Source organism: Ursus americanus, chromosome 2, assembly GCF_024610735.1.
Source record: "Ursus americanus isolate L20-20 chromosome 2, mUrsAme1.1.p, whole genome shotgun sequence".
In the NCBI taxonomy this organism is placed as follows: Eukaryota; Metazoa; Chordata; class Mammalia; order Carnivora; family Ursidae; genus Ursus; species Ursus americanus.
Window position 1 is genome coordinate 99,925,783 of NC_142128.1, and position 14,619 is coordinate 99,940,401.

At 42.1% G+C, this 14,619-nt stretch overlaps 1 protein-coding gene across 3 annotated transcripts in view; it reads right to left on the minus strand.

Moving 5' to 3' along the window:
- The window catches only part of ENAH (ENAH actin regulator), a 135,728-nt gene that overhangs the window by 63,446 nt on the left and 57,663 nt on the right, over positions 1-14,619 (minus strand). For all 3 annotated transcript variants that reach the window (XM_087859272.1, XM_087859270.1, XM_087859267.1), the window contains exon 2: positions 7,692-7,857. In XM_087859272.1, the coding sequence (XP_087715398.1) occupies positions 7,692-7,857 (166 nt within the window). The remainder of the gene's footprint in view (positions 1-7,691; positions 7,858-14,619) is intronic.

Genomic DNA, 14,619 nt, shown 5'->3' on the forward strand with positions numbered 1-14,619 from the left:
CTGCTTCTTCCTCTCCCACTCCCCCTGCTTGTGCTCCCTCTCTCGCTGGCTGTCTCTGTCTGTCAAATAAATAAATAAAAACTTAAATAAAAACAAAATAAATAACCTTCAGATCCATCCATGTTGTTGCAAATGGCAAGGTTTCATTCTTTTTTATGGTCAAGTAATATTCTATTGTGTACACACACCACATCTTTATCCATTCGTCTATCAGCAAACACTTGGGTGAATTCCACATTTTGGCTATTATAAATACTGCTGGAATAAACACTGGGTGCCTTTATCTTCTGGAATTAGGTTTCGTTTCCCTATGTTTTTTGCATGCCCATATTTTTCCTCTCTTAGAATTTCTTAGTTTCAGTCTGAATATTTTCTTCTTCTTCTTTTTGGGGTAGGGGGCAGAGGGCGAGAGAGAATCCTAAGCAGGCTGCAGCCCCAGCACAGAGCCTGATGCAGGGCTTCGTCTCACAACCCTGAGATCACAGTCTGAGCCAACTGTGCCACCCAGGCGCCCCTGAATATTTTCTTCTGACCTATATTCCACTTACTGCTTCTCTTTAGCTGTTCCTAGTCAGCTGTAAAACCCACCACCGAACTATTAACAACACTGAGTTTTCAATTCTGAAATTTCCATGTGGTTCTTCTTTCAATTTTCCATTCTCTGCTGAAATTCTCAACCTTGTGCTATTTCCTAGACTATATCAAACATAGTTACTCTAAAGTCAATTCTGGATTCCCAGTGGGTCTGTTCTGTTACTACTCCTCTTGCCTCCCCATGGGCCAGGTGATTTTATTTCATGTCAGATGCTGCGTGTGGACAACTGTATGGAAATTGTGAAGCCTACAATGATGTTATATTTTCCAGGGAAGATTCACATTTGCTTCTGGCAAGCAGCTAGGAAAACTAACAATCTGAAATCAACTCAACCCCAGAGTGAATGAAGTAATTAGAGGCTGGGTATCAGTTCCCGTAAAGACCAGCCTCATTCTGAGGCAAACCTCTTCCCAGGGGATAGGGCTTCAGGGTCCCAAATCATGGCCTACGGATTACCAAGAAAACCCTTCCTCATGAGCAGGCTCTAATCCCCAGTTCTTGTTCTGTTAGTCCCAGAAGTTAGCCAAAAGCTCTGCTCAGTCCCCCCTTTGAAAAGTGGGACGTGCCTCTAGGTAAACAGAGGTCCGAAGCTGGGCTCACTCTTCCGGTTCTCTCTTCTTTCAGATCATGGACCCGTAATTCTTTGTCATGTAGGCTCTCCAAACACTCTTCTTCTTAATATTCTGTCCAACTGTGTTAGTTCTCAGAGAGAAGATCCGTCTATATTACCTCATCCACCAATACCCAAACCTGAAATTATTTTTAAATATGATGATCTCTTAAAGACATTATGCTAGACACAAACTGACAAATACTGTCTGACTCCACTTATCTGAAATACCTACAATAATCAAATTTATTAAAAAAAAAACAACAACAGGTGGAATGAAGGTTGCCAGGGACTAAGGAAGGGCAAACAGAGACTGTTTCATGGGCTCAGTTTCAGCGTGGGAAGAAGATGGACAGTGGTGACAGTTGCACACCCATGTGAGTGCACTGAATGCCACTGAACTGTACACTCAGACATGGGTAAAATGGTCAATCTTGTGTGGTATACATTTTACAATTTAAAAAACGATGGCCTCTTGTCATGTGATGCTTGTACGTATCGGGGTGGGGGCCATAAATCATCATTGGAAAATTATAAGCCCCATTTGGAAGTGGATCTATATCCCTGCTTGGCAAATAGTCTGGAAAGATCAGGCAAAGACAGCGACATTCACTTTTTCAATCATTCAGCAACAGAATGTTAGAGGAGGAAAATGTTAACTTAAGTCGTGTTATGTACACCACTAGTCCACTTCCTCCACTGGGAGAGACTGAACATATTGATTCAACTACTTCATTTCTAACTTTCAAGGATAGACAGTAATGTACATAATCTCAAGAAACTTATTTATTTTTTTACATTTTATTAAGCAGGCTCCATACCCCACATGGGGCTTGAACTCACAACCCTGAGATCAAGAGTCTCAGACTCTAATGAGCCAGCCAGGCACCCCCCCCCAAAAAAAGTAAAAGGGAAAGCAGATGTGCTCACATGAGACTGTTTGCTGGAGGTCCGCTAGGGACGCCTCCAGGTTTGGACTTGATCATCATCCTCGATACTTCCCACCCAATGAGCCTGAGTCGGGTGAGTGTTCCATCCTCCACATTCTCACCCACTTCCAGCCACATCCTAGCACAGCAAACCATGCACCGAGCATCTACTCTTCCTTGTCTTCTTGGCTCAGTATGTGACTCTGTCTACGAAGTCATCCACGACCCTCCTTCCCCGTCTTCTCAACAAAATGACCGCTCCTGTATGCCTCATTACCATAACTAACAACTCATTCTTTACTGCAGCCTTCTTTCAAACCTAAGCACAGTGCCTAGAACATAATAAGCACTTAGTGTTAAGCAAAAGGGGGGGGGCATTTTAATATGTATGTATGTATATAATATGTGTGCATTTAAATTTAAAAATAAATGGGGGGTGATCAATAAGTTTCCACTTAAAACAGACTATAACCATTAAAAAATGTAACAGGGTAGCAGTGCCTGGGTGGCACAGCCAGTTAGGTCAGTCCAACCCTTGGTTTCAACTCAGGTCATGATCTCAGGGTTGTGGGATCAGATTCTCTCTCTCTCCCTCTGTCCCTCCCCCCTCCCCTCCCCTAAAAAGGAAGGAAGGAAGGAAGGAAGGAAGGAAGGAAGGAAGGAAGGAAGGAAGGAAGGAAGGAAAAAAGGGAAGGAGGGAGGGAGGGAGGGAACAAACCAATCATTTATTACATTTATTCTTAGGTACATTATCATTTTTGTTACTTTAGCGATATCTTTGTAAAATTATACAGCTGACCCCCGCACAACACAGGTTTAAACTGCATGAGTCCACTTACACGTGGACATTTTTTGCAACAATCCAGTACTGTAAATGTATGTTCTCTTCCTTATGATTTTCTTAATAGCATTTTCTTTTCTCCAGCTTACTTACAATGCATAATACATATAACACACAAAATATGTGTTCATTGACCATTTATGTTATAAATAAGGCTTCCAGTGAACTGTAGGCTATTAGCAGTTAAGCTGTGGGGGAGTCGAAAGTTATACATGGATTTTCAACTGCATGGGAGGTGGTGCCCCTAACCCCCAGGTTGTTCAAGGGTCAGGTGTATTTTCAAATTGTTTATTGCTAGTTATACAAAAATGCTACTGATTTTTATAAACTGATCTATCCAGCAACCATGCTCAATAATCTTATCAGTTCTCATATCTCATCTGCAGATGCTCCTGGGATTTTTTTATGTAGACAACTGTATCACCAGGGAATACGGTCAGCTCTATTTTCTCCTTTCCGATCCGTGGAGCTTGTATTCCTTCATCTTCCTATCACTAGGTTACCTCCTCCTCTGCAATGCTAAATGCAAATGATTAAAGCTGAAATCCCCAAGTAATTCCTGAGTCTCATGGTAATCCCCTCCGACATTATACTATCCTGTAAGATGCTGGATGTATGTTTATACTATGCATCCTTATTAGCTTAAGAAAATTCATTCTTATTCCAAATGTGCTGAAAATTATGATGTATGGATTTTATCAAATGCTTTTTTTCTGAATCTCATTTTTTTTCTTATAGGTTTTCTCCTTGTAAACTACATTAATAAATTATCTAATGTTAAACTAGTCTTACATTACTGAGATGGAAACAAACCTTATTTGGTCAAGAGGTAGTATTTTTTCCATACACACTGCTGCATTTGGTCTGCTAACATCTCACTGAGGACTTTTATATCCATGTCAGTGCTCATAACCGAGGCTGGCCTATAATCTTCCTCTCTCAAATTGTTCTATGTTGCAGATATCAAAATTATACTAGCCTCATAAAATACTATTCTTTAGAACAATTTGTATAAAACAGGTAATAATCTTTTTTTTTTAAAAGATTTTATTTATTTGACAGAGATAGAGACAGCCAGCGAGAGAGGGAACACAAGCAGGGGGAGTGGGAGAGGAAGAGGCAGGCTCATAGCGGAAGAGCCTGATGGGGGGCTCGATCCCATAACGCCGGGATCACGCCCTGAGCCAAAGGCAGATGCCTAACCGCTGTGCCACCCAGGCGCCCCAAAACAGGTAACATCTTAAAGGTTTTCAGATTTTGTTTGTAAAGCTCTGGACTCCCTCGCTCCTTGTTTTTTACATTTTGGGGTTAGACTATTAATTATTGATATATTTTATGACTGTGAGTCTGTTTTTCTATTTTTCTACCAGCCTTGGTAAATGATATTTTTCTACAAGATGACCCCTTTCTTGGCTAAAGCTGTTCATAATATTATACTTTATTTCCTTACTATAATGATCTTTTTCAATCCTAATACTGTTTATTTGTAACTTTTCATTTTTTGATTCTGCCAATTTTTCCATTCAATGAAACCGCTTTTGTATTAATAATTTTCATGTCTTTTTTTATTTAATATCTCCTTTTATTTTTAGTATTTCCTCCCTGCTTTCTTTAGGTCAAGTTCATTACATGCCATAAAGATTTGTCCATCAAAGGACAGCTTAGATGTTTTACCGGTTTCTACATGTACATCCTGTCACTCCAGTCGAAGTCTTTTTTTTTTTTTTTTAAGATTTTTATTTATTTATTTGACAGAGAGAGAGAGAGCGAGCACAAGCAGGGAGAGTGGCAGGCAGAAGGAAAAGGAGACTCCCCGCTGAGCAGGGAGCCCCATATGGGGCTCCAACAAGGGCCCTGGGACAACGACCTGTGCCGAAGGCAGACGCTTAACCAACTGAGCCACCCAGGTGTCCCTGTTTCCTAAACATTTTTTAATCTTCATAATGATTTCATATTAGTGTCACAAATTATTCAGAAGTTTCTTTAAATTTCCAGGGGCGCCTGGGTAGCGCAGTCGTTAAGCGTCTACCTTCGGCTCAGGGCGTGATCCCGGTGTTATGGGATCGAGCCCCACATCAGGCTCCTCCACTGGAAGCCTGCTTCTTCCTCTCCCACTCCCCCTGCTTGTGTTCTCTATCTGGCTGGCTGTCTCTCTGTCAAATAAATAAATTTAAAAAAAAAAAGTTTCTTTAAATTTCCAAACATTCCATTTGTCAAAACCTAGAAGTCATAGTTTACTCATGAATAAAAACTTAAGTGTTTCATATGAAAATTTCTTGGCATATTTCTAATTATTTTTATCATTCATTCAGGTATAACTGAAATATAACATTATATTTATATAACTTAATAATATCCAGGTGTACAACATAATGATTCAATCGAACTATTTTTAAATAGTCATTTTCTTTTCTGCCAACATTTAGATACTTTTAGGGTTGTTCATCAGTGCTATGAAATGACCAATTCATCAAATTCACCAAAAATGTAGGGGTGCCTGGGTGGCGTAGTCATTAAGCATCTGCCTTCGGCTCAGGGCGTGATCCCGGCATTCTGGGATCGAGCCCCACATTGGGCTCCTTCCTAGGAACCTGCTTCTTCCTCTCCCACTCCCCCTGCTTGTGCTCCCTTTCTCGCTGGCTGTCTCTGTCAAATAAATAAATAAAATCTTAAAAAAAAAAAAAAGTCATACTGGTTTGACATATTGTATTAAAAATGTTGGGGCGCCTGGGTGGCACAGCAGTTAAGCGCCTGCCTTCGGCTCAGGGCGTGATCCCGGCGTTATGGGATCGAGCCCCACATCAGGCTCCTCCGCTATGAGCCTGCTTCTTCCTGTCCCGCTCCCCCTGCTTGTGTTCCCTCTCCCGCTGGCTGTCTCTATCTCTGTCAAATAAATAAATAAAATCTTTAAAAAAAAAAAATGTTGAGCCATTTCTAGCAAGTTTTTAAAGTTGTGCCGTCTTCATTTTCTTCTCTGCAATAGCATCTCTGGGAGTGTCTGATTTGTCTCAGGCCTGACTCATGTGGGGACATTGTGCTGGAGGGAGAGACCTCTGTAGCACCTGGATTCCTGACTAGGAACAAAGGTTCCTGGTACACAGACTGGGGGCCAGAGAAGGGCCACGCAATGGGGTGGACAGCAGGAGCGGGGAGACCGAGGAGGGAAAGAACAGGGTAGGGTGGGGGGCCCAGGGCAGCGACAGAAGGAGAAGGGACCTTTCGAAGGCAGGAAGGGGGGCAGGCTGGGCAGTTTGCATTAAGCACAGGAACCTCTCTATCTGCGGACCGACTCCGCACTGCACGTGTTTCTGCAGGGTGCCCCAAGAGGGTCACTGACATCTGTTAATTTCCAAACCACAGTTGTGTGAATGAAGTTGGACGCTCCCATCGTTCAGAAAACCACAAACACCTTTGTCCCCCAGGCTGACGGTGTGCATCCTGGCGTGGAGGATGCACATAAACTGTGGTCTCAGAGCCCGACCGCTCACAGGCCCACAGCCACTGCATGCACCCATTACAAACCTGAGTCCCTAGGTGTTCGCAGTTCATAACCGCCACCCTAAAACACAGGGCTGCTGCAGCATCCAGCTGCACACAACACCTCAGGGTGTCCCAGGGGAAACTTACAGACCTGTCTTTCTTCAGTTAAGGGCTCAGCTGGAAATTTGTTCCATTTTTCCTGCATGTGGCTAACACTGGATGATTCCACCATCTTACTGGAACTAAAAGTATTTCATAAAGCTGTCCTTCAGAGAAGTTCTTGCTGCTATTAGCATATTCTTAGTGCTAGTAAGACCCCATCTACATTTTCCTCTATCTACTACTCCTGGTCTGTTAAGGTCCAAGAAATCAAGTCATCAAATAAATCCAGTCACCTTTCTGGGAAATCCAGGGCAGTGAATTAGTAAAAGCTTAGTTTTCATCCCAGAACGCATCACAAAAGCCTAACTATTCCAACAACCTTAATACCTAGAATTTTTCTATCATACAAGAATTCAACAGTATTTTCTGAAACTATTTAGACTTTCAACTCCTTCCTCCAGCCCCACGCCTTCGGCAGGAAATGAATTCCTTAAACATACAAATCTCCTCTTTAAGTGGTATTTCACATTTTTGTTTGTCCTAAATTTACTTTGGATTCCCAAACCTAGTTAGCTGGAAGGCCCCAAGACCTACCTCATGCATGTTCATAATTTAAAGTCATATTTATATTTTTTGTGCAATTAGCTCTAAATCCTCACCCAAATTCAGGCCTCCTAAAAGGGGGAAAGGGTAGGAAGGCAAACCGGTACTCAGTTCTCCCACCCAGAACATGCTGACTGCGCCTGCAAAGCACTAGTTCAGTTTACTGACCATTTTACAAGTCCTTGTGTAATTCTTTTTTTTTTTTTTTAAAGATTTTATTTATTTATTTGACAGAGATAGAGACAGCCAGCGAGAGAGGGGACACGAGCAGGGGGAGTGGGAGAGGAAGAAGCAGGCTCATAGCAGAGGAGCCTGATGTGGGGCTCGATCCCACAACGCCAGGATCATGCCCTGAGTCGAAGGCAGACGCTTAACCGCTGTGCCACCCAGGCGCCCCCCTGTGTAATTCTAGACAACTTTTTTTTTTTCAGTTAGCCAGCATATAGTACCATCCTAAGTTTTTGTTAGTGTTCAACAATTCATTAGCTGCGTATATAGACAACTTTAAATAAGAATTTAATAGACCCTTACCTGATGGTCCTGAATCTTCCTGCCCACCACTCGGAACGTGTTGTTGCCTGTATGGTGATATATATGAACTCGGCTGAACCCAGTTGAGCCACCAGCTGGCACCCACTTCTTGTTGGCATCATCATAAACCATCACAGCAGCTCTTGCCTGACAGATACTCTGTTCACTGTAAAAAATAAAATATGCAAACTTAAGATATTTAAAATATGCCATGTCTCCCATACAGCTATACAGAATTAGCCAACAATCAGTGCTTCACTGGGTGCTAGAACAAGAAAGACAGGGGCTTCCTGCCTTTACGCGTAAAGTCTAATGGGGAGAAGAGACCAAAAACAAGTGTGATGAGGGACCAGAGAAGGTCTGGATCCATAAAGAGCACTGAGACAAGCAACACGAGAACTGTTTTCTAACCAAATACACAGCATCTAATACGCTCATGAAACTGAATACAAGTATAAATTAGCCATCATTTGTTCAACTGGACATCTGTTTATAATACTGGTGACCTGTGATTACCCACTCTTTACTGGCAAGATTCTTTTTACCATCAGGCTTGCTTCAAGGTCTACAGAACAAATTCTGATGAGCTCTATATTCTCCTTGAAATATGGAGTGGCCACTAACAAGCAATGGATGGCAATGGTCTAGTCCCTGATTCCACTTGGGCAAGACAACATCCTATGTCCTAAATTTCTTCATCTAAAAATGTGATAATTTCTAGAGATCCTTCTAGATTTTAAATTCTAACCTTCATAGACAAATATTAAAGAAAAGGCTAATTTCCATGAAAGAATCTTTAAATCTCAGCTTTGTTTCAATTATTTGTTACCAAGACTGAGATACAGAAATAAAAAGTAGAGATGATCTTAATTTCATGTTAAGTACTAGGTTCCTCTTTTAAATATTCTGTAATACTACTGGGGGGGAAAAGACTGATTTGAATTTTATTACTTCATAACATAGCTTATTTTTTAAAGAATCGAATACTAAGAATGAGCAACAAAACAGTTACGTTATGCTGACCCAACTAAAATAACACAATCGCCACATCGAAGACTTATCTGATGCTTAAAGCAGAAGTTAATGGAAATGCCCCCAAATAGCTCATCCAACCTCATCCTTAACAAAAGCACCGCTCATCTACCAATGTTAGCCTCAAGGATTTTAAGCAGCTGATCATATGGTTCTTGGCCAATATCCTCAAAAAGAAAAAGTTACTGTCTGACCCTCTCCTCTTACTCACACTTCTGCCCCATCCCTCAACAGCCTGTGGTTTACTCGTCACGTGACTTAACGATGGAACATCAGGGGAGATCCACAGGGGTCGCAGCACTGAGGTACACGGTCACTTCAGAACAGTGAGGTCATCGTTATTTCTAATTTTCCATCAGAGAAACTTTACAAAAACTAACTCGTAACAGTATTTGTTTAGCACAAACACTGAAACAGAGTGGTACTGCCTAAATTTTTATGTGGCACTAAAATTTCTTGGTAAACTAGTCCTGGGAATAAAAACAAGTTAATGACAAAAGCTTGAATTATTTCTAAACGCCTGATTAAAGAGCATTTGTCAACACAGAAATTGAAATCTCTTCATCACTCACAACAGAAATACTTGTGAAGTGACAGCATTTTCAGGACCTCACACAAAGATCCCGTGAAACAAGCTAAGGCAAAGGGCCCCTTACAGCATATAGCCCAAGAAAGAAAGCTACTACTAATGGTAAGTAACAAAACAGCATTTTCCAGTTTTCAAAAACATTAGTATTTTGGACACGTTTCCTAATATTTATAATACAATGTCTCCTCCAGAAGTCCCAGTGGGATCATAGAAGCCAAAGCAATAAACCCCCATTTGCTATAAATTAAGTCATTCCATGACTAAAAAACAACACAAAACAAAACAAAAAATCCTTTTAAATATACATAGGAAATCTAAAACGAAGAGAGTTAAACATAATGTCCCCACTTTTTCCTCCACCACTGCTCTGGAGTGGGCTGCTGGAGACAATTCCAAACAGGGAAGCACACAGTTAACTCAACAGCTTTAACTAATCCTGATTAATCAAGATACATACAAACTACTTAGCAATCAAATGTCTGGTCATTTGCATTTCCTTGGGAAAGCTATCACCACAGAAACAAAGACAGACATATCCAAGCAGCCAAGAGAGGACACAAATGCCAAAATTAGTTGACTAGTTTTCTAATGAAGATGAAAAGAAATCTTCAAAATGAGAAACTAAAAATACAAATCCAGTTCTCAGCGAAGCCAACAAGCACAAAAAAAAAAAAAAAAGCCAAGATTCAAGAGAAGAAAAAGTAACAAGGCTGTGTGGCAAGCTGTGAGGGACAGGTTATGCCCGAATAACTGTTGTCCTAGAAGCCACAGCAAAGCCCAGACAAGAAGGGACAGCAGCGCCCGCTGGGGTCCTCAGTGACAAATGCAAGCCAAGTCCTCACAATTCCATTCCACGGCATCTGAGGACCTCTCCTCACTAGACAGACAACTGTGTTGTACCAGAAATTATTTGGTGTTTGTCCCAGATCCAGGCACAGAGCTCCTAAAACCCCTGGAATCTTCCAGGCAGTAAGAGTGTCTTTGGCGTGCTGCTCAACAGCTCTATGCTTCAAGATGAGGGCTGGCTGCCAGAAATACCATGCCATGCTTACAGGGTGGAAATTTTCAGTTCCACCCCACCCCCCACCTCTGCGGAGGGCAGAAGGGCCAGAGATCAAGTTCACTCACTAATGGGCAATCATGTCCTCCATCATGCCTACATAACGAGCCCTCCATCAAAACACCCCAAGGAGCTCACACCGCAAGGCTGGCGGGTTGGCGAGCCGGTAGAGGGCATGGAAGCTCTGTGCTTGCCCCATACTTTGTGCTATGCATGTTTTCCACCTGGCTGTTCCTAAATTATATCCGTTATTGAAAACAAAGAAACAAAAACAGTAACAGTAAGCAAAGCAGTTTCCTGAGTTCTAGGAGTTGTTCTAGCACATTGCCGAACCTGCAGGGAGGTGGGGGGAACATCAGAATTTGTGGGCAGCTGGGCACTAAATGTATGGGTAACCCACGTACCCCATCAGCAGCTGGTCCCTCAAGTAGGGTCATTCTCAGGGGACTGAGCCCCTAACATGCGGCGTCTACACTAACTCCAGACAGCGTCAGAAGAGAACTGAATTGCACACCCAGTTGGTACTGGAAAATAGAATTGGCAGCTGACGTGAGAAGAAAACCACACATACACCAACTCTGATTACAGGTGTGCATAAAATAGGCCAGTGGCACCGTCTTGGATCTCATGAACCCAGACTTCAAAAATAGGCTGCATGAATCAATACAGAATCGGTTGATAACATTTTGGTCTACTTGCCAGGGAGGAGATGGGGGAGGGAGGAAACACCACAACAACTTACTAAACAAGGATATTTTGGAACTTAAAAATCTCAAAATAAAAATCATGTAATGTAATATACTGTAAATGTAACAACTAGCTTTCTCTAACATCTCCACCTAGGCCATTTTCCCCCCATTTCTCCCTGGTCCCGTGAAATACTTAACAAGGGCCTTAAAGAAAGACTGGCCTCAGTCCCAACAGAGCTGCCTGCACACTGGGGTGTAGCGAGCAATGGAGCAACGACAGAAACAGCTTACAGGTTCTTCTGATAAGAATTTCCAGCCTTCTCTAGCATTTTTACCTGAGAAAGTCAATGGGGAAGCTTGCAAATTGCTGAAATTACATACATATGTGCAGTTTTTCAGGGAAAAGTGAAATGGAAGGCAGGCAAGATTTAAGTACCACAGCTACTGAAGAGTCAAAAAAAAAAAAAAACCCCAAAAAATGTTTAAGAAAATTAAGAGCCAACAAGCACAGCAAAAGAGTCAAAAATGTTATGATCCTCCTAACAGCCTTCTATCTGCGTTATAATAAGCCTCAAAAATAAACAGCGAGTCAGAGTCTTCAACATTCTGAGTCAGTAACGGAACTGCACCCAAGATTAAATTAGTAAATTACTAAGCTACAGTTTTGTGAAGAACAGGCATGAAATAAGTTTCACTTTATGACCAAATGCCATTGGTACAGTTATAACTGTTACACTTCATCTTCCTGATATTAATTTTTATCTTGATCTTTTATTTATTTACTTACTGACTGCCCCACAGAGCCTAACCTGTGGTAAAGTACCCAGGTCTGTACAACTTCTTCTCTACTACCAACCACTTACAGAAGGAGAATTCACATTTCGTCTGTTGTGATACTGAGTCATTCCACGAACTAAGATGTAATTCAGAAGATAAAATATTACAATAAAATGACACAAGAAAGTTGGGAATTTTAAAGAGAGGATTTCCATCGTATGCACTGATGTCAATTTTTTTGCTCAAACCTGAAATTTTATAACATTTCAAGCATTAAAGACGCTTAGAGTAAAACAATGTTAGATTTCAATTCAATTCCACAAACACTGCTCCTGGGGCACAAAATGAAAGGGAGCTAGGCCATCGCAGTCATAAAAGACTATGCATCCCACCTGGAATAATAAACACATATTTTTCCCAAATAGGAAATAAATAATAAACAGTGTGTCCTGTATGGTGTTAAGCACTAGCAGAACCACAAATCACAGAGTCTCTTTCTCTCAGTTCAGCACTCTGGGATCTGGCCACCCTGCAAACCCAAGGGTCACTCCAGAACCCTCCCTACCCTCATCGGCCCAGGCCCTCAACAGTCACCACAGCCTGCCAATCCTACTTCCTCACTACTTCTAAATTCATTCATTCATTCCCTTTGCTTCACAATGCTCAGCAGCTCTGGGCCCTCCCTAGTCTTTTACTGGATTATTTCCGCAATCTCCTAACGTATTTCTGACTGCCAACTTTACTCCCTCCCCCTTTTCCTAAATCAAATCGGATTATGTCACTCTCCGGGTTAAGACATTCCAAAGACTCATTTCAGGATAGACTCTGCCTTCCTAACGCAGAAGACAAGGTCCACTGTCTTCCTTAACATCCCTTCTTTCTTTCAACTGCTTACTGATGCGTGCCAGGCACCAATCCAGCATCCTGGTGCTAGCGGCGTATCAGAGTTCCAAACCATCCAAACCCCCAACACCACAGTGACAATTATGCCATACTTGTCCATACGTCCATACCCCTGCACTTGCCTTTCCCTCCACCCATCTACACACTTCCTCTTCCCCAAATACCTAATACTCAGCCATCCCCCAATTTTAGACCCAAGTGTCACATCTTCCTGCCCCCCTCAACAGAACTCATTCTGTGTTCTCACAACACACTCCGCACATCACCTCTGCACCAATGTCATGTTAAACCCCTGAAGGACTGCCACTGTATCTCTTCATCTCCCCTCGTGACAATTTGTTAAAGCGGTGAGAGACAGGAACTGCAAAAAGTAAAAAAAAAAAAAATTTGCCAGCTTTGAGTAAGAACCCAAAATATGCCGGAGAAAGCCCCCCTTTCTGACTTCCAATGCCCCAAAGGACACCATCAATACCTATCTATAACACCATCATTAGCACTCAAAAACCACAGACGTATGCTCTTCTCCCAGCAGCTGGCCCGTGCACTGACCAAGAGTCAGCCGCGTTTGTGACTGAGTGTATCCACTCTAATTGTGCAATTTACTAAACAGATACTGTGTAAGTATATACAAATTCTATGAAATTAGATTCAATGTTTTGGAAAGCTTCTCTCAGGTCGGAGTCACTGAAGAGCTGTGAGCCGCATACGATGGGTGGAGGGGCTCGGGCAGGTCAGGCAAGGTCTACACTCAGAACACTTCGTGTGCATCTCCGTTCTCCCTCCACTTTCAAGAAGCCAAAGCCGCAACTCAAGATACGGCACAGGTGTGCCTTCGGAAAGAAAAATAATGTAGAATTCTCATCATCGGCGTAACACTAAAAGCTTACCAGAAAAAAGCTACAGAATTAACATATCTATTATAAAGTAGACTAAAACGTTTAAAGGCATAAATCATTTTTAAGGACACCAAATGTGAACGAGTTCAGTGATCCAACCTTCAAGACCAGGACAGGTCACATGGATTCAAGGGCTTCCACCGCAGGGCGCGTTTATGAAATGCTGATGAAGCTTTTCTCCTTCATATTCCACCCAGGGGAGAAAAAAAGAACAACCTTGAAAAGATTCAGAAGGAAAGCTGCCTGCTAGCAACAGTCAGGTGCTGCTGAGGGACCTAGGAAAGAGGTGAATGCTGACACACAGAGACACAAAAAAAGGCTGCAGACAATCTGTTTTCTGCTGTATCCTGCAAGGCAAGAAAACCATCTGGGAGAGCAGCAGCTCCAAATACGTAGAAAGGAAAAACTTCCCGTAAAGACCACACAGGCATACACCACTCTTCTGAGAAATATTAAGGTTAAAAAGGGAAAATACCAACATGTCACTACTGAACTCTTCATCCCGCAACATCTATTTATGTGTGAAGTACAAACGCAATCTAGTATAGTATAAAATAGTATAACTGATCCACGATCACCAAAGAAAATGATCAGTTTATCTAAAGCAAAGCAGCATGTTTCAGAAAATGTTTCAGCGAATCTGTTGCATTATCCTAGAGGATGAAAAAAATCTCTTAAAATGGGGAGAAATCATTGGGTTGGATAAAATGTAGAAAAAGCACCTTGGAGGAGGCACTCACTGCATGCAGCCGTGTGTGTTCAGAAGTAAGGAGGGCATCTCAACAAAAATCCGTATGTACTATCTGGCTTTAATTATGACTACCTCTTCCTCGAGTAAGTATAGGACCTGCGCAATCCTGTCAATGTGACGAGAACCTGGCTAGGCCCGTGAGTAGCTGCAGAGAGACGAGGGACAAAGCGAATGAAAAGGCACAGCTCTGGAATGCTCAGAAGCACAAGAGAGGAGGAAGCAAGGACGGGC